The following is a 17,168-nucleotide window of genomic DNA, read 5'->3' as shown; positions in this document are numbered from 1 at the left end:
AACCAACGAATTAGGCAGTCTTCCCGCGTCTTGGCGGCTTTTGAAGGAGACGTGGCATAGTAGCTTTATTTATTTATTTGAAAATTGGCTTTTGCAGCTTCAAGAAACGTGCCGCGTCACTTGCTGGACTGCTTTTGAAGCCCCGCTGACGAAACTTTTTAATTAAATTTATTCTCCCCAATATATACCATATTATAATTTATAGTTTTTGCCTCTTTCCTTCCAATCACCATAATCTCATTTCTCAATCTCTCAACATTCATAAATTGTTGTTATTCAACTTGGAGATGATGATGCTGAAGACCCCAACTTCTGTAAGTCCCTCTTTGCAATCTCTCTCTTAAAATTTCTCGGGTTTTGGTTTCGTAGTATGATACTTTCTTTCTCCCTCTGCATTCCTCATTTTCTTGATTTTCCTTTGACTTATTCTATGTTCCGTTCTTCGTGTTTTTTGAAGTGATGCAGTTGAATTTGTTTTTTTTTTTTTTTTTTAAATTGGTTTATGTGGCTTTTTAATGTCCAATCTTGTACCCTTTTAATTATTTTGGTTTATATTTGTTTTTGTTCTTTGCTCCTGCAATCAGATCTCTCACGAGGACCCAAAGAGGAGGTTCTTTAGTTGCAGTTTCCTTTCTACCATTGCTATGCTTTCTGCAGTTCTCTTCTTTGGGAGCCAATTTGTTGTCACTGATTATAAAGAGGTACTCTCCTCGCCATAATTGAATATATATATATATATATAATTATACTATATATTAACCCTGCTCTTTTTAAATGTGAATACGTTGTTCATATTATTAATACTGTTGATAATTCGACCTTACGGTTGTTGATATGCAGTTGATATGGTTGCCAATATATCATCAATAAACTTGACTACATATTTTAAAAAAGTGCAGTTAACCGCATTGAATAAGTATTATATATGTATATGCATACAGATTCAGCTGTTCTGCTTAAAATGACATATTTAGTTCTAATTAGGCATTTTATTCGCAGAAGTTTTTAGCATGGGGATCGGTTAATGGTGTGCAACATACAATTTCGAAAAGTTGCGAGGTTTGTTCTTATATGGCACTTGACTTTTCTTTATAATTTATATGTACAGTGGTTGATATTTGTAGTTGTGATTGATGATGTCCGACATGTTCAGACTCAATGCAAGCCTGAAGGAACTGAGGCACTACCTAAAGGAATTGTTTCCAAGACCTCCGACTTGCTAATGCAACCGTTATGGGGTCCCCGAAACAAAAAGGTATGCCCGTGTTTCTGTGTTGATTGTAGCATTAATCTTGGGTTTTGATTAGGCAGCTTGAAGAATTTGGTAATTAGGGTTGTAGGCAATATGATTTGAATGTTGATATATGTTCTGCACTCCTTTTGTTTTAGAACTCAAAGTCATCAACAAACTTATTGGCCATGGCAGTTGGATTAAAGCAAAAGGAAAGTGTGAACAAGATTGTAAAGAAGGTAATGGAGAGCACAATTGTTTCTCATCCCGTTGTTTAGTTTCTTCGATCTTTGAATTCAATGGATTTGATATCTCATTGTTATTCGGTTTTGCAGTTCATGTCAAGTGATTTCGTTTTGATGCTTTTCCATTATGACGGTCATGTAAACGAGTGGAGAGATTTGGAATGGAGTGGTAAGGCCATTCATGTGTCTGCTATGAATCAAACTAAGTGGTAATTGCCCCTAGCTATAATTCGAAACTGATTTTTGCACTTGCTCTATTTTTACTAGTCAGTCCTAGTAACTTGGTCCGCTTCCTTTTTCACATAGGTGGTATGCCAAGCGTTTCTTGCATCCAGATATTGTTTCTGAGTACGAATTCATCTTCCTCTGGGACGAGGACCTTGGAATCGAAAATTTCAATGCTGGAAGGTGCTTGCCCAATTCGTACATTATTCATGCATTAATTGATGTGAACCATTGCATCCAAATATTGTTTCTGAGTATGATGAATCCATCTTGGTTTCTTTCATATGCAGATACTTATCGATTATTAGAAAAGAGGGGCTTGAGATATCACAGCCAGCACTGGATCCTGACAACTCCGAGGTGCATCATCTTCTTACGGTGAGAGACAACAGAACAGAAGTACACAGGTGTGCTCTCTTTCCTGAGAAAATAAGGAGACTTACATCAAACCTAATTGGAAATTTGGCCGCAGACTCTATTAATACTCATGTATTCTGAGTATATTCTTCAGTATTTGCTTGAACTTAGGTCGAAGTAACGTTTCTCTTTCACATTTCCTAAATTGCTCCAATCTTTTGGTTGGTGATGCATTAACAGGAAGATAAACAAGACACTTCGTGGTGGAAGGAAGTGTGATGAAAACAGCACAGATCCTCCATGCACAGGGTACGAATTTTGCATACACACATAGATGATTATAGTTTACTCACACGTGCATCAATCCATGTATGCTGCATGCGTTCCTACACGTCTTAATTATATGTATGGGCAGGTTTGTTGAAATGATGGCTCCTGTTTTTTCACGAGCATCGTGGCGCTGCATATGGCATATGATTCAGGTTAGATTCGGGTTTTAACTTGTATTATCGAAAAGGATGAGATCAGCAGGAAGCTAAACCTCATTTATAATCAGGTTTTGGTCAATGAATCAGACTTTTAACAGTTCTCTCATTTCTTCACCTTTTTTCCCCCTCCTAAACAGAATGACTTAGTTCATGCTTGGGGCTTGGATTTCCAGCTTGGTTATTGTGCACAGGCAATTTTTCCATCTTGTAAATTACATCTTTTCTTCACCCATTCTATTCTGTACATTTCTCATGTCCGAATCAATCCTTTACAGGGTGATCGAACTAAAAATATCGGAATTGTTGATTCTGAGTACATTATTCATTATGGTATTCCTTCATTGGGGAGTTCGGCAGCAAACAAGGTCAGAAATTTTGTACAACTCCCTGTCTCTCCCCACTCGTCTGTTTTGCGAAGTTATAATTTTCGTATGATTTGTTTATATCTTACTAATGGCAAAAATCACCAATGCAGACAAATGCTGATGCAAATGATCAACCTGCTCAAAATATAAGCTTGCCTAGTTCTGAACAGCCGGTATCTGATCCTAGAACCGAGGTAAGAATTCTACTGAAGTTCTTTGTAGCATAAATATTTCTCCTAGCCCAAAGCTTGTACCGCGAACTTAGGGATTCTTCAAATTCATTGTTCATGCATCTATTATGTTCAGGTGAGGAAGCTATCCTTAGCTGAATTGGAAATTTTCAAGAACAGATGGAAAAGGGCAATCAGAGAAGATAATTGCTGGATTGATCCATTCCAAAAGAACATCACAGCAAAGTAAAAACAGAAAGAGATTGATTTTCTAACCAATCAAAGCATCCAAAAATTGGATTTCATGTAAAAGCAGCTGCCCAAAAAAGTAGCAAATAAAAAGCATCTTCCCAAAAAAATTTCAACCTTACAGTGTACATGCTGCTATAGCTATATGAAAACATTTTTCATTATTTGTTCATGGTGCCCCTTCATAGCATACATATGGATTTTGTGAATAATATTTTAGTATTACAATTTGTAGCATTTAATTGGTAAAATTTATATACTATCTCAATAATCTATGTACTAACACAAGAAACATGGCAGTTGATTTACCCTTTAATTCTCTCAAATAAGCAATGATAAAAGTATTAAACACCAAAACGGCTTCTTCTGATAATCCCCTTAAGCACTTCCCCAAGTTCTTCGCCGCGATCCTCCTGCACGTGATGGCCTGCCTGAAAATAACTGCATTGTGTGAGTTCTCAGAACTAAAAACGTCAGACAATCGAACAAGGTTAACATAAAAACATTAATATGTTGGACGATTTATATATTTTTTGTGTGTGTAAAGCTAAAACTTGTCCTGCATATGTTCATAGAAGGGGATGGTACCATAGGAATTTCAATAAGCTTATGCTTAGAATCCTTGCAGAATTCTTCAACGCCATCATAACTCAACCACCTGTCTCTTTTGCCCCAACAGACTGTGGTCGGAACTTTCCAGTTTTCATCTGTTAGTATTGTCTTCATTTCACCCACATACTTCTGCCAAAAGCAGAACAAGAAACTGCATTAGCAGCGCAATAACCTGGTTTCCTGAAAAATTGGTTATGCTTTCAGCCGAACTCTAATACAAATCCAAGGCCCCGGTGGCCACCACCTGTTTCCCCTCAGGGCCGGCCCTGCATAATTTAATGGCTGGCATTGGACTTCTATGAACAGAAAATTGTGTGAGATGTTAGTAAAACATGACGGTAGGGAGGAAATTGGCCACTCATAGAACTTTAAGAGGAAAATCGGCAGTAAGGTGCACATGCAGGAGGGAAATCGACGAAATACTAAAGTACAATATATGATAAGAAGGTTCACCTTCAGCTCTTTCTTCATGGCCCTGCTAATTGCATTTAGTGCAAAACCAGATGCTCCAGATGTGAGGTAAGGATTTCTGTAGACCATAGCATCATCCTCTTTCATTTTGTAAGGTCCGGAGCTTTCCAAGGCTTTATCACTAGCCCTCAAGGGATCCTAGTCGATCATCACACAGAGAACGTTAATGACCAAGTTTACATTGGAATGATACTCTTTTTTCTCGGCAACCAAACAGAAAATGCATATTTTCTTACCTGAGAAAATATTTCACCCAACAAAAAGTTGCTGAACATTGACAAGGTTGATGGAAGGTTGGCATGCTTCTCTGTTAGCTTTAATAAAAAGAAAAGATGACATTATCTGCCTGAATAAGTTTACAATGCAGCAAGATAACACTATAACATCCATCATAATTCTGTTTCTAATCTTCAGATTTCTTCTTGAGAAATAAGACGGTGATTTCTAAATAAGAAAACCTTGCGAAAACTCCGCAATTTGTTCAAAATGACAAAGTAAGAGTAAAAAAACGAAGAAAGAAATGGTGGATTTCGGGAGAGTACATACCGGAGGATTTAAGAGTATTATGTTGTCAATCTTTTCCTGATGACTGCTAGCGTATTTAACTACAACCGGCGCAAAGTATCCCTGAGAGGCACATTAAAGATCAGAGTTCTTTTCAATTGCAGGCTTTGAATTACATGTTTATATATTCACTGGAGAAACAAAATACCTGGACAACGAGCGTGACCTTGTTAACAGTAACTTCGTTTATGAATGACTCCAAGGATGCTACAAACTCTGCAAAACCATGAAAAAATTCAACGACATAAACAAGAGTAATTTTTGCATTTCTGCCTGACTTCGTAAGAGATAAGACCGAAAACAATTACCATTCATAGTGTAGTCAAATCCATATTTGGGTTGAGGCTTATCTGAAAATCCAAAGCCTGCAATTGAAGGCAGATGCAATAAGCAACTGATCGAACTGCTTTTCAAGCGAAGCAAAAATAGAATCGCATGAGTAGTTCATGTTGAGAATTTGAACTGCATTCAGGATATAAGATAAACTTGTGGTCTTGATTCTTACCGAGCCAATCAAAAGCAGTCGTGTGATAGTCCTTTGAGAGTATGGGAAGAACTTTGCGATAAGAGTATGCCTGATGATTTGAACACATTTATGAATAAACAGAAGAATATCAAGACATAGATGGGGAACTTGAACATGGATTTCACAATTTAAAACATGCGTTTAACATGCATCGATCGATCATACAGATACAACAACACAAAAATGGTAGAAGGCTTCATATCCTACTGCATTGACAAATTAAGACTGACTCACCTGAGAAGGAAAACCATGAATTAATATAACTGAAGGATTATCAGCACTTCCGGATTCAACGCAAAACCATCTATGGAACAAAATCATATATACAGAGCATGTTTCAATTGGTAAACCCTGCAAATAATCCAATCTCAATGTCTGCATTCCACAGAAACATATAAACAAACACATTAACTAAAGAATGTCTAAAGGTAATTTATAAGCTCACCTGAAAACATCAGTGGAGGCCTGAGAATCAGCACCCATTGCGAGTCCAAAAATCGGGTCTTTTGCCTTCTCGCCGGAACCAAAAGCAGCATAAGCTTTCACCTAGAGGAAAATGATAAATCAAAGTTACGGTTTAAGCATGAGCTAAAGTGCAAGTTGCTTTCCAATGGTTAAATTAACAAAAAACATAAGAAAGAAAAATAGGAAAGGGACTCACTATCTTCCCTTGCTTAAACCATTCATCAGAAGGACTTGGTCCATCAGAATACTTTCCTGCCAAAGCACCCACATTTCCACTTAACTTTATATATAAACACACACATACGCACAAGCGAGAAATATAATTGTTATTAGCACTTCAAGAACAGTCATCCTGCACGTGAAGAGCGGGATGACATAACTGGAGCGCAAATAACAGCTCCCTCAAAAATGCCAGAATTAAGTAAGCACCTCCACTAAAGGAAAATCCATCACCGATTTCAACAGGAGCATCAATGTAATAATCCTGACAAAGAAAATATAGTCAGAAATCAATAAAAAAAATACAGAAATTAACATTACAAAAGTTAAACACAATGATCAAAGAAAGAATCGTTACATCCTGGCCGCTGGATCTGCAGGTGAATTTGAGGGGCTTCTTGTGGTGGTTGGATTTAAGATTATTACCAACAAGTGATAGGGATGATGCAGGAATATGGTTGTGAAGTTGACGAGCATAATAACAAAGAGAAGGGGTTTTGGCTTGCGTTGCTGCCATTGCTGCTGCTTAGTAGTTGGTGGTTAATTTGTGTAAACTGTAAGAACGGTAGCAAATTAGCAATGGCGGGAGAGGGTAGTTGGTTTAACGGCTGATATGGTTACAAGTCATAAACTGAAAAATTGGTGGGACAGGGTAGTTGGTTTAGGATAGACATTTTCTGGTCCTCATCTGCTGTGTGACACCATACACATATTCCCAAGGTCCAAGTTTTATATTATGAATTTGGTTGGGATTCTTTAGGGAAAGAAAAATTCTACCAACTGTTAATGCATGCAATCGACTATTATTGCATCATATATTTGATTATTTTTGAACAAACGATATTATCTACACTAAGGGGATGGTGGGCTAAGCCTCATAATGGGCTAGCAATAATATAGTTATGTGCACTTTGGTTATATCCCTAAACCCTATTGCTCTTAGTATTAACAATTGATTCAAACATGCCACTTAGTACTATGATTTAGTGGTATTCTTTTTCACTTGTAAGTGAGAGGTCTTAAGTTTGATTCTCGCCAAAGACGAAGTTGAACCACATTATTATGGCAAGCCCATTGTTATGTACTGAGAAACCAACAAACATATTACTAGCCAAAGAAATTTACTTTTAAACCACAAACATATTACTGGTCAAAGAAATTTACTTTTAAACCATATTTTTTTATACAAAGGTAGAAAATTTAGTGCCTCTCCTATGACTCCTTGCCTCTCTCTCTCTCTCTCCCAAAAACCCCTAAACTTCTGCAACCCTCCTTGACGTCGGCCTTTGGCTCCGGCTTAGGGTCGGCGGTAGCCCAATGCCCTTCCCTCCTCGCCTTCCTCCCTTTCCCCCTTTCTTCCACTCTCTTGTTTCCTCCCTTTCTCACCATCTCTCCCTGTTTTTTTTACCACCTCCTTCTTCCCCTTTCTTCCACCCTGTTCTTTTGGTTTCCACCCTTTCCTTCGATTTCCCCCACTTCCCCTTCCCAGAACCTTTCTCTCCCCCCTCCCCATATCCCTTACCCCCACCCCTATCCCCATCTTTACTTCCCCATTTCAAGCTTTCCTCTAGTTTCCTTTTTCTCATCCTCCGTGTCTGGTTTTTTTCCTGCACTACTCTACTTTTCCTTTACTTTGGCTTTCCTTGAGCTCTCTCAATTCCTTGGGGTTTGTCTCAATTCCCCTGAGTTTGTCTCAAATCGAGGCCTTTATGCACCTCTCTTTCTCCGATGCTTCTTTTCGTCGCATGTCCTCAATTACCAACCACTGCTACTCGGTCCAAGTGCTTCTCCTCGGTAGCGAGCTTGGGGTTTTGGTGGCTAAGTGCATTTAGCACTATTTGGTAGGATTATGGGAGCGCTCACTGCGTTGGTGGCTCGCTGACCCCTATTTTCTGTTGATCCAGTTGTTTCGTTTGGTTCGTTCTCTTGGTGGTGGTGACCTTGCAATGGAGGCACGTCAGCTGACTTGGTGGTAGATGTTGGTTTCCTTTCCATTTTTAGGATTTTTTGGGTTGTTTCTCAGTTGGGTCCTTTTAGGCTTTCTGTTGTATTTGCTTTTCCCTCTTGGACTTGTATTTAGGTTATATGCTGCCTTTTGGGCTCCCTTCTCCTTGTACTAGTCTTTTTATTTTATGAAAGTAGCTTAGTTTGACCAAAAAAATCATATTTTTATGCAAGCGACATATAACTCAAAACAAATCCAAACTGTAGTGAATTCAATCTCAAAAGCATATGTAGACCCACATCTACTATAGCCAATATAATTACGTCTACGACTGCAACTTAAACCATTTAGATGTAAAATATGTGTATAGATTGTAATATTTTTCAAAGGTTTTAACTTTTCAGCTAAAAAGTACGAAAAACCAAAGCCCAATCCAAACCTTGAACTAAAATATGTTATGTTATTGACCCAATTACAGACCCGACCCAATTGAAACCGCCAAGAGCAAACTACTCAAGTCGGTTTTAGCCTCCACTAGCGGATGTGCAGACAGAGAATCAGATATGGGGCTTCAGCTTCTCAAGCTCCCAAATCACACCGTAATCTCCTGCCGTTTTGCAAGAACGAGTTCAAGCTTCTCTTTTCTCTTCTCGCAACCCAACTTACAGGAGCTCCCTGGTCGTTCTCTCTTCCTCTCCATCTGATTTTATTTTTGTTGCTATAATTTGATTCTCCAAGTCGAAAGTAGCTTAATTTTCATTGGGGAATTTTCACAAGCACCTGGGATGCTCTCGTTTGGCTCTGCATTATTTTCCTTTGCATTTCAATTGTATTATGAAGTTTTCATTTTTTGTGGTCTAACACTTGAAATCTCTAATTCTTTAAACTGGGCTTTATGTTCAGCGAGATGGGTCGGAGTGCCAATGCATAGAACCTTTGCTTCTGTGAAGTTTGCAAAGGCTCAACCACCAAAGAAGTAAGCTTTTTAATCTCCAGACTAATTTATAAATTTACCCATTTTGCAATTACTGTTGGGTCTACGCTTGACTAATGACAATCTGTAAAGTTTCTTTTCGTTAATTATATATTTACTATTGTGTTTGAAAAATGACAATTTTAGGAGGAAGAGGCTAGATGAGGTATGCCTCGAAAGGTTTCAACAATATAGTCGAACCTTCATCCAGTCGTGGATCTTACAAGGTGAGCATTACAGTTGAATTACAAAGGTCATTGATAGAAAGAAGGGAATATGCACAAATAGAGCGGTTATATCTTTGAATCGAAAAGAGTATAGGAGGGACACTATACGGATGATAAAATGGCGCTAAACCGTGGTGTAAATACTGCTTATTGTTGGTTTCCCTCTATTCTATTTTGATTGTAAGTTTATGACCGGTTTCATTTTTGCATATTTCTTTAGAAAGAAATTTGGGTAAAGATCTAAACTGGTTTGTAGTCAACTTCAGCATATAAAATTCAGGATTTTTGTCACTCTGACTGTAGTATATGTTCGTGAAAATCTGTTTTGCACAATACTTCATCTTGTATATGTGCTGAAACTGCTGTTAAATATATATGACATTGTAGGGACTATGGAGGTAATTTTGGTTCATGTTTACTGGTGTAGGGAAAGTATTTGTGGATGGAAAGGTAGTCAGCAAAGCCGGGACTCCAGTCTCGGACAAAGCTGTTGTACAGATAATGGCTGAAGTCCCAAAATATGTATGTAGGTGATTACTTCACTTTGACAAACCAACTTTCGCTTCGTTTATACTGAAAATGTGGTTGTGCTGTAACTTTAGCGAGACCTTCTGTTCTAATTTGTAGCTATTTTGTCCATCCAGAGCAGGACACAAGTTAGAAGCTGCCATTGAACAGCTAGGTATTGATGTCTCGGGCAAAGTAGCTCTTGATTCTGGGTTGTCAACTGGTGGATTTACTGACTGCTTACTTCAGTACGGTGCATCATTTGTTTATGGAGTTGATGTAGGTTATGGGCAGGTAATACAATTATTAGGTAGTAATTCAAGTTTTGTTCCATTAATTGAAAATGTAGGTTTATCAGTAGGGTTGGAGTTTCTTTTTTTCCCTCTAATTTTCATGACTATAGAAATGAATATCGAATGGAATTACCATGGCCTGTGCCTTACTTCTCTCTGATATTCCTCTACTCAACAATTGATTGCTTATCATTAGGTGGCAGAAAAAATTCGGACGCATGAACGTGTTAGCGTGATAGAAAGAACAAATTTAAGATACCTTCCTGGACTCCCTCAAAAAGTTGACTTGGTGACTTTGGACCTCTCTTTCATCTCCATTCTATTGGTACGCTTTCAAATACTTGTAAATGTATATTGTTATCTGGTTCTTTGGCTGTTCCAATCTCACTTTTATTTTCTGTTACTGGAAATTCCGAGGATTTGTTGCTTGTATAATTCTGTATGTTCTCTATGTGCTATTCGCCTATTCCCCATGGAAAAAGAATATACTTTCTAAGAAATTTGAAGGCTAGGTAGCTTTTTTTCACTATTATGCCTATGGGTTTTACACTTGGTCAAGGCTTCTTTTAATTTGGAAGCAGGTCATGCCTGCTATAGTCAATGTGATGAAGGAAGAGGCGACACTGGTCACCCTGGTTAAACCTCAATTTGAAGCTCGCAGATCACAAGTAAGAGTCTTACATCAACCTCTTACATCAACCCATACTTACCTTTGGAAGCTATTTCGATTTATTTTACTTGAAATTAGAAAGTATAGCAGAGATGACAATATAGAGAGGAGTTACCTTCCTTATCCAGGCTACAACAGTATGCCAATGCAACTGCTATTTGATATTTAAAAAAAAAAAACCTTTCGAACAAGGAATTCATGAAAAATATTGTGTATTTATATCTGGACGTTTCCAGAATAACGAATATTTCCTTTGCATGTATATGCACCACTCTGTATAAGAAAGTTGTGTTGCTTTGATCGAGCAAACTTTTCTCTTCATACTAATCCTTGCATAAAACTTAAGGCAGACTCTGATAGGTCTACATTTGTAAGTTTTCTCTACTCTTTATTGTGCTCAATGCATGGAGCAATTTCTACGTAATTTACAGATAGTTTGGATTTGTTTTCTGTTTTAGTCGCGTGTTGGCTTTCAGTACTTTCGAGGGTGGAAAATCGAGAATATTCTAATTTCAAATGCACAATGATAAGATAAGGATCGATGTTGTCCAGAAAACAACAACAACAACATCATCATCTCCCAACAAAACCTTGTCCAGAAAACATTGTAAGCAAAAGTTTAACAATTCAGAAGTTCATTTTCTTTGCAGGTAGGAAGTGGTGGGATTGTGAGGGATCCATTAGTCCATCAAGAAGTAAGCATTTCTTCCTTGTTTTTATCTGGTTTCTTTCAGCCTAATATCTAAAAGAGAACAAGAATCCCTTTTATGTTTCACCGTCTTGTTAAGTCATAATTGTTTTTTAACCGAGGCCTAGTGTATGCCCCCTCGTAACTGGCTGTTTCACTAATCGTGAGTTCATCAGCTTCGTGATAATGCAACATAATTATCAAATTGCTAAATAATGGTACTTAATCAATTAATCACTGAATTCGATTAATGTTTTGATTGTTCACAGCCTGATATTGATTAAGTTTTGTTGAATAGGTTCTTGATAGGATTATCAAGGGTGTAGAGAATTTTGGATTTAGCAGCAAAGGATGGATCGAGTCTCCTCTTAAGGGTGCTGAGGGCAATACAGAATTTCTGGTTCACTTTACTCGGACGGCTAATAGAAGTGAGGATGAACTTAAAATGTTAAATACAACAGAATCTGTTCATTCTCCCGAACCTGCCATTAAGGAGTAGCACAAAACGGAAGATAGGGTTAGCAATCCCAATTGTCCGGCGTCAAAACGTTGTTACTTTAAATCATCAATTAGCTTATTTGAAAAGGTTTTTCCACAATTGTAAGGATGAGCAAACTACATAATGCGATCTGATATTTCGGGTTTGCGTCCGGTTTACTCCATTGTTGTGAGGAAGACAGAGTTCTGCATGATTCATTGAACAGATTTTCTTCTTCAATTTTGATTGCGACGGAGATTGAGGAATACGTACCTCCTGAGTTATAAATGCCCACTTTGATTCCAGTAAAACCTTCGATGAGCAAGCAGGTAGGTCCTTTTCGATTTCTTCCAATGCCAAAGGCTGTCCATCTATATATATCATTCAATGTTACGAACATTAACGCTTGAATTTTTCTGCTTAAGTTGCTGAAAACAGGTTAACATACCGATGTGGTAACTGCGAAAATACAGCACGGGAAACCGATATGAATCACTGTAGACTATATGGAAGTCGTAGTAACATGCTTGAGGACTACTGGTCTCAACCTTGCAAATAGGAAATACTAAAAATGGCAATGCTCGAGTTAGTCGCCCACGCCAACAATGAATCAATGGTTGGAGTCGTGGCTTGCGCGTGGACGACTGTCGCTAACAAAATCCTTACAATATGGTCAGCTATATGCTCACCAGAGTGGCATTATCAACGGGCTCGGACGCCTTTTCTTCCCCAGTGTGATTCTCTTCATTAACATCTTCCTAAGACAGATCATTAATTAACAAAGTATGATTAGCAGAGTTTTAATCCGAGAAGCCACCCGTCTTAATACACATTGACCCACGTGTCCTACCTTGCTTGACCCGGGAAGGCAAATCCTCTCCAATGACAAGTAGCCCTGCTGCTGCTGCTGCCACTGAGAGAGATGAGGAGAAGGAACCCAATTCCATGGAGGAAAGGCGGAGTTGAATTCTTTCCGGTTGTCGGCAAAAGCACGTGCTGCGACATAGAAGTCACGTGACGAGAGGGCTCCATCCCATCCCAAAACCTCCATAAAATTCGTTTGATTTTCCTTTCCTTGTAATTGAGAATTCAAATCGGGTTTGAAATTCTTTGCTTCACGTGTCCTTCAAATTAAGGGTTTTTTTTTATCACAAATGATCTTTAAAATTAACCTATCCAATCAATAAGATTTCAAAAATAAAAATTGATCGATGTAGTATTTGGATATAAATGCTTGAAATTAATACCATCCTTCTGTTATAATTCCGTCAAAACTTCTACTACCGGCCCTGTAAGAATAATTTGTATGGGTTCAGTCCATTGGGGACAGGTTTTGTGAAAGGATTTGCAATGTTTTGGCTGGTCAGGCCGGACTGTGGCAGAGAAACTTAATTGATTTTTTATTTTTGGATCTAAGTAGGACTCATATGTATGTCACATCAGCACATTAACAGAAATTTTGATAAAATTCTTACGAAATGATGAGATTAATGTGTAGCACTAATATTCAGAGACAACATTGGTCAATTTTAGATTCTTAATTAAATGAGTCAATTTTAGAAAACATTTTAAGTGTCGTTTAATTACACAGGATTTAACACCCCTTTTTTCTTTTCTTTTTTCCTTTCCCTCTCTCATCTCAATATTACCTCTGGTAAACTCATTAGTCATTACTAATCTTTAGTTTGTATCGATATTTTCATCCACATTCTGCGCACAATGTCATATGGTTACACAATTACAAATTTATAAGGAATTTAGACGGAAATTTTCATTTGAACTGAGACTGATAACGCGATTAATCGCAGGGGCATTGTTCAAAGGTGTTTTTTTTTCCCACCAGAAAGGTAACATTTATACATAACACAATGCAACACCACATGGAAGATTTGTGCAATTTCGAATGGTTTCATAACACGGTTCCGCTGCAACGATCACCATGGGACAAATGTTAGCTCAAACACACTTATTACAAAATATACAGCTGATATGAAAATTCAGAACTAGAAATTTACTGCTACTAAGACATACAACGCCGGTCATTTATCAATAACCTCTCCTCGATATGATGAATATAGAACTAATGATCGGCAAAACTTGTGAAAAAATATGCTTCGCCCAACCAGAGGCACCACTTCTGAGCAAGACAAGTCACAGAGTCGATCTCAGGGCTTCGATGGAGTTGGGGAAGATGGCGGTTTCAAATCTGGATACTGCATCGGGAACAACCAAAATGAAAAAAGTACATGAACAAACAGACATGACCCTATTGGAAAAGAAATTTGAAACTGCCAATGGATTGTGCAAAATCCACCCACCAACGTTGGTTAATGGAAGCCATAACTCCAGAACGAATGAGATTAAACCATCTTTTAAGGTAAAGCATACGGTGTCGATAATTAAGGATATGTAATCTTTTGTAACTAGTAATTATTAATGACAAAGAAACTGAACATACGCTTGGGTAGGGAGAGGATGATCTAGAGCCATTTTTCATTTGTGATGCGGAGTCTGTAGACTTGGTTGTGCGTCCATTGTCTGTCGTTTGACTTTCTCCTGTGGACAAATTTCTAGAAGTGACAGCACCATTGCTGTCTTCCTTTCCCCGAACAACTCCGTTTGTCACAGTTTCTTGTGAAGTTTTAACCTTCTTCTTGGGGTAGATATGCATAGAAGGTGGCAAAAGAGTTTCTTGTGATTCCTGAGGAGGAAAAAGGTAAACGCATTATCTAAGAAAACAAAACTGGCCAACACACTTTAGCAACTCCTCGTGTTAAAAGTTGAACTGCAGCGTCAGAATTCTTATACGCACTCGTCAAACAGTCTTTAAAACACCCTAGAAGCAATTTCAAACCTATGCAGTAAATCATTTCACTAGTCAACTTGGAAATTTTGCTTTAATTAGGTCGTTATCGGTACAACAGAAAAACTTAAGCAGTCGGAGAATTCAAAATTTCCCATATGCATAATGTATGCCCTTATAACTTTTTATGGTGCTGGTACACAAATCCAGAAAAGGAAAAAGGTTCCTCACTCTAGGGTTATAGGTTCTCTACTACATTCAGAATTTGAATGGTTCCATCAGAATCTTACACATCCAAAAAAATCTACCAAGATTTAATCAATCCAAAAACAATTCAACTACATTCTCCTGAAAAGCATCAACACAAAGGCTGATCTCAATGGGGCTAGAGTTCAAATTAATCGCAGATAACGTGAAACGGAAACTAAAAGAAAAGAAAAGACGCTTACCAGCCACCCCTTTGTACCTCCAACCCCACCCTTGATTGCATAAGCCTCTTTGAAACCATTCTTGAACAGTAACTCAGCCACTTTGATGGAAATTCCATCAAAACTACCTTCCAACAAGAGAAACCGATACTGAGATTACACATACCTTTAAGTCCAAAAAAATGAAATAAACTTATCTTCCTTCCACGGGATGTCATTATGGCGGTATTTAAGCTGGCTTGGGATACCGTCACACTAGCACTGGAGGTAAGTTTTTCTCCTAGAACTAGACACTCATCATAGACCTAAACTATCAATCCATATCTAAGGCATGCTTGGGATTGCTTCTGAGAGCACTTTTAGTGCTTACTACGTTTAAAAAATTTAAAAAAAAAAAAAAAAAAAAAAAAAAAAACCCTCCTTGGTTGTAGAAGTGCTTTTCCAAGGAAGCACTTGGATTTTTAACATAAATTTCTTTATGTTTATAATAAAACCACTTTTAGCATAAATTCAAGTAAAAGATGAAGCTAAAGCAAAATCTTTACACTTACTTGCCCAGAATACAAAGCACAGTCTCTGCTGGGTTCGCAAACCTCTCCAAAACCCTTCTCACAAACCCAGCTTCGTCATCCTCCGAAAACGGAACCTGCACAGTACCCTTGTTCAAAATCTTCAAATTCGGAGACTTCAGGTACCCCAAGCTCTTCTCGTCTCGAATATCCAACAGCTGAGCATTCGGGTCGTCCCGGAGCTTCCGAAACGCGTCAATGACGAGGACAAACTTGTACTTTCTCAAATAAGCCTGAACCAGAGGAATCACAACTAGCCAAACGAACGTGCACCCAGCAACGAAAAACGGGTTCCGATTGAAAAAGTCATCGATGGAGACCAAGATTGATTCCAGGTTTATTTTGTCGGAAACTTGCTCCGGTGCGGAGGCTGTGGATTCGGAAGCGAAAGAAGGAAGGGCAAATGGGGTGGTTGCAATGAGCTCGGTGAGGAGGAATTTGAGTTGGGTTTTTGGTAATCTGTGAGGGAAATGAGTGGGTTTGAGAAGGAAAATTGGGGTGTGACGAGTGTTTTTGGTGGAGGGAAATTGGGATTGGGAAGAATTGGGTAGCAGGGAAGTGGAAATGGCGGGAATGGTGGTGGTTTGGGGAAGAGAGGTTGGTGGAGAGGTGGACGGTTTCTGGGCTTTGAGGTGGTTTTGGGGTGGTGGAGAAAAGGAGAGGATCATGGAGAGGGACTCCATTGGAGAGGAGTGAGAGGGAGATGGACAGACAGAAGATAAGGCCAAGAAGGTAAAGGATGATCAATGGAATTGGATGGTGGATTTTGGGTAGTAACAAAAGCAACCCATGACCCAAGCGTCCAGCCCAATTCATGTCTACAATTTTTATTTTTGGGTGGCAAGGAACGTAATTCACACTCTTTTTTTCTCTCATGACATTTCTGTCTTCTACTTGTTGTTAGACTTTTTTATTTTTTTAGAAACGATAGCGTTAGTATGTCAAATTTTTAGTTGTTAAAAAGAAGGAGGCTCGATAGGGATCAAACACACAAATATGTATATTGTTTTTCACCACTGCGGTAAAATGTCAATAGAATAAATCAAAACGTAGAACACAAAAATAAAGAGTGCATGAGGAGGTAATTAGAGTGTATCTATTGTTTCATGGCAAAAAATGACAATTTTAGATGCGATATGTCACACGACTCAAAACCTGCGCGAATATACCAAATTTATCCTATTTAATTAGAAGATAAATAAATGTAGTTTATATTATTCTAGAGTTGGTACCAAAACTTTGAAGATAAATAAATATGACCAAAAAGAACTATAAGAAAAATAAAGTTGTGCTATTTTAGCGTGGTGAATTTTGATGATTGACATAACATTAGCGCGGGATGAATAACTTTTCTAATTCAACTCATGATATGAGAATTGAGTATTTTTTCAAACTAAATG

The 17,168-nt window shown here is 38.1% G+C and overlaps 5 protein-coding genes across 8 annotated transcripts; 2 read left to right on the top strand and 3 right to left on the bottom strand.

The window, feature by feature from the left end:
* Nucleotides 1-110: 110 nt before the first annotated feature.
* On the top strand, nucleotides 111-3,565 carry LOC137729563 (uncharacterized). 2 transcript variants are annotated; one of them, XM_068468537.2, is made up of 14 exons: nucleotides 111-314; nucleotides 585-701; nucleotides 1,000-1,059; nucleotides 1,154-1,255; nucleotides 1,390-1,470; nucleotides 1,567-1,685; nucleotides 1,783-1,884; nucleotides 1,992-2,108; nucleotides 2,299-2,367; nucleotides 2,474-2,540; nucleotides 2,684-2,737; nucleotides 2,822-2,911; nucleotides 3,022-3,105; nucleotides 3,218-3,565. In XM_068468537.2, exons 1-14 carry the CDS (start codon nucleotides 288-290, stop codon nucleotides 3,329-3,331), a joined length of 1,203 nt encoding a protein of 400 aa, XP_068324638.2. In that variant the 5' UTR covers nucleotides 111-287; the 3' UTR covers nucleotides 3,332-3,565. The 2 variants fall into 2 exon arrangements, with proteins under 2 accessions (XP_068324638.2, XP_088534935.1); XM_088678809.1 differs by having other exon boundaries at nucleotides 157-314; nucleotides 1,003-1,059.
* LOC137729564 (putative hydrolase YNR064C) lies at nucleotides 3,475-6,780 on the bottom strand. 3 transcript variants are annotated; one of them, XM_068468539.2, is made up of 13 exons: nucleotides 6,546-6,777; nucleotides 6,398-6,452; nucleotides 6,165-6,220; nucleotides 5,949-6,049; nucleotides 5,738-5,807; nucleotides 5,483-5,552; nucleotides 5,286-5,342; nucleotides 5,126-5,193; nucleotides 4,960-5,040; nucleotides 4,650-4,727; nucleotides 4,396-4,551; nucleotides 3,919-4,071; nucleotides 3,475-3,761 (listed from the first exon to the last, which is right to left on the bottom strand). In XM_068468539.2, the coding sequence occupies exons 1-13, from the start codon at nucleotides 6,702-6,704 to the stop codon at nucleotides 3,675-3,677; spliced, it is 1,191 nt and encodes a 396-aa protein (XP_068324640.2). In that variant the 5' UTR covers nucleotides 6,705-6,777; the 3' UTR covers nucleotides 3,475-3,674. The 3 variants fall into 3 exon arrangements, with proteins under 3 accessions (XP_068324640.2, XP_088534937.1, XP_088534936.1); XM_088678811.1 differs by lacking the exons at nucleotides 3,475-3,761; nucleotides 3,919-4,071 and adding an exon at nucleotides 4,076-4,208 and having other exon boundaries at nucleotides 6,546-6,779; XM_088678810.1 differs by lacking the exons at nucleotides 3,475-3,761; nucleotides 3,919-4,071 and adding an exon at nucleotides 4,114-4,238 and having other exon boundaries at nucleotides 6,546-6,780.
* A 1,870-nt stretch (nucleotides 6,781-8,650) lies between these two features.
* LOC137729605 (bacterial hemolysin-like protein) lies at nucleotides 8,651-12,135 on the top strand. The gene is made up of 9 exons (XM_068468583.2): nucleotides 8,651-8,810; nucleotides 9,036-9,108; nucleotides 9,253-9,332; nucleotides 9,760-9,862; nucleotides 9,977-10,133; nucleotides 10,329-10,457; nucleotides 10,714-10,800; nucleotides 11,453-11,497; nucleotides 11,789-12,135. Exons 1-9 carry the CDS (start codon nucleotides 8,696-8,698, stop codon nucleotides 11,987-11,989), a joined length of 990 nt encoding a protein of 329 aa, XP_068324684.2. The 5' UTR covers nucleotides 8,651-8,695; the 3' UTR covers nucleotides 11,990-12,135.
* On the bottom strand, nucleotides 12,065-13,050 carry LOC137729606 (ubiquitin-like-conjugating enzyme ATG10). Its single transcript, XM_068468584.2, has 4 exons — nucleotides 12,819-13,050; nucleotides 12,658-12,726; nucleotides 12,417-12,516; nucleotides 12,065-12,339 (listed from the first exon to the last, which is right to left on the bottom strand). The coding sequence occupies exons 1-4, from the start codon at nucleotides 13,017-13,019 to the stop codon at nucleotides 12,065-12,067; spliced, it is 645 nt and encodes a 214-aa protein (XP_068324685.2). The 5' UTR covers nucleotides 13,020-13,050.
* Nucleotides 13,051-13,856: 806 nt separating this feature from the next.
* Nucleotides 13,857-16,511, bottom strand: LOC137729725 (rhodanese-like domain-containing protein 4A, chloroplastic). The gene is made up of 4 exons (XM_068468735.2): nucleotides 15,751-16,511; nucleotides 15,221-15,323; nucleotides 14,427-14,669; nucleotides 13,857-14,181 (listed from the first exon to the last, which is right to left on the bottom strand). The coding sequence occupies exons 1-4, from the start codon at nucleotides 16,449-16,451 to the stop codon at nucleotides 14,134-14,136; spliced, it is 1,095 nt and encodes a 364-aa protein (XP_068324836.2). The 5' UTR covers nucleotides 16,452-16,511; the 3' UTR covers nucleotides 13,857-14,133.
* Nucleotides 16,512-17,168: the final 657 nt, after the last annotated feature.

Source organism: Pyrus communis, chromosome 10, assembly GCF_041283825.1.
Source record: "Pyrus communis isolate YQ-2024b chromosome 10, ASM4128382v1, whole genome shotgun sequence".
NCBI lineage: Eukaryota > Viridiplantae > Streptophyta > Magnoliopsida > Rosales > Rosaceae > Pyrus > Pyrus communis.
Note: the sequence above shows the minus strand (reverse complement) of the source record. Positions and strands in the feature narration are given on the sequence as shown.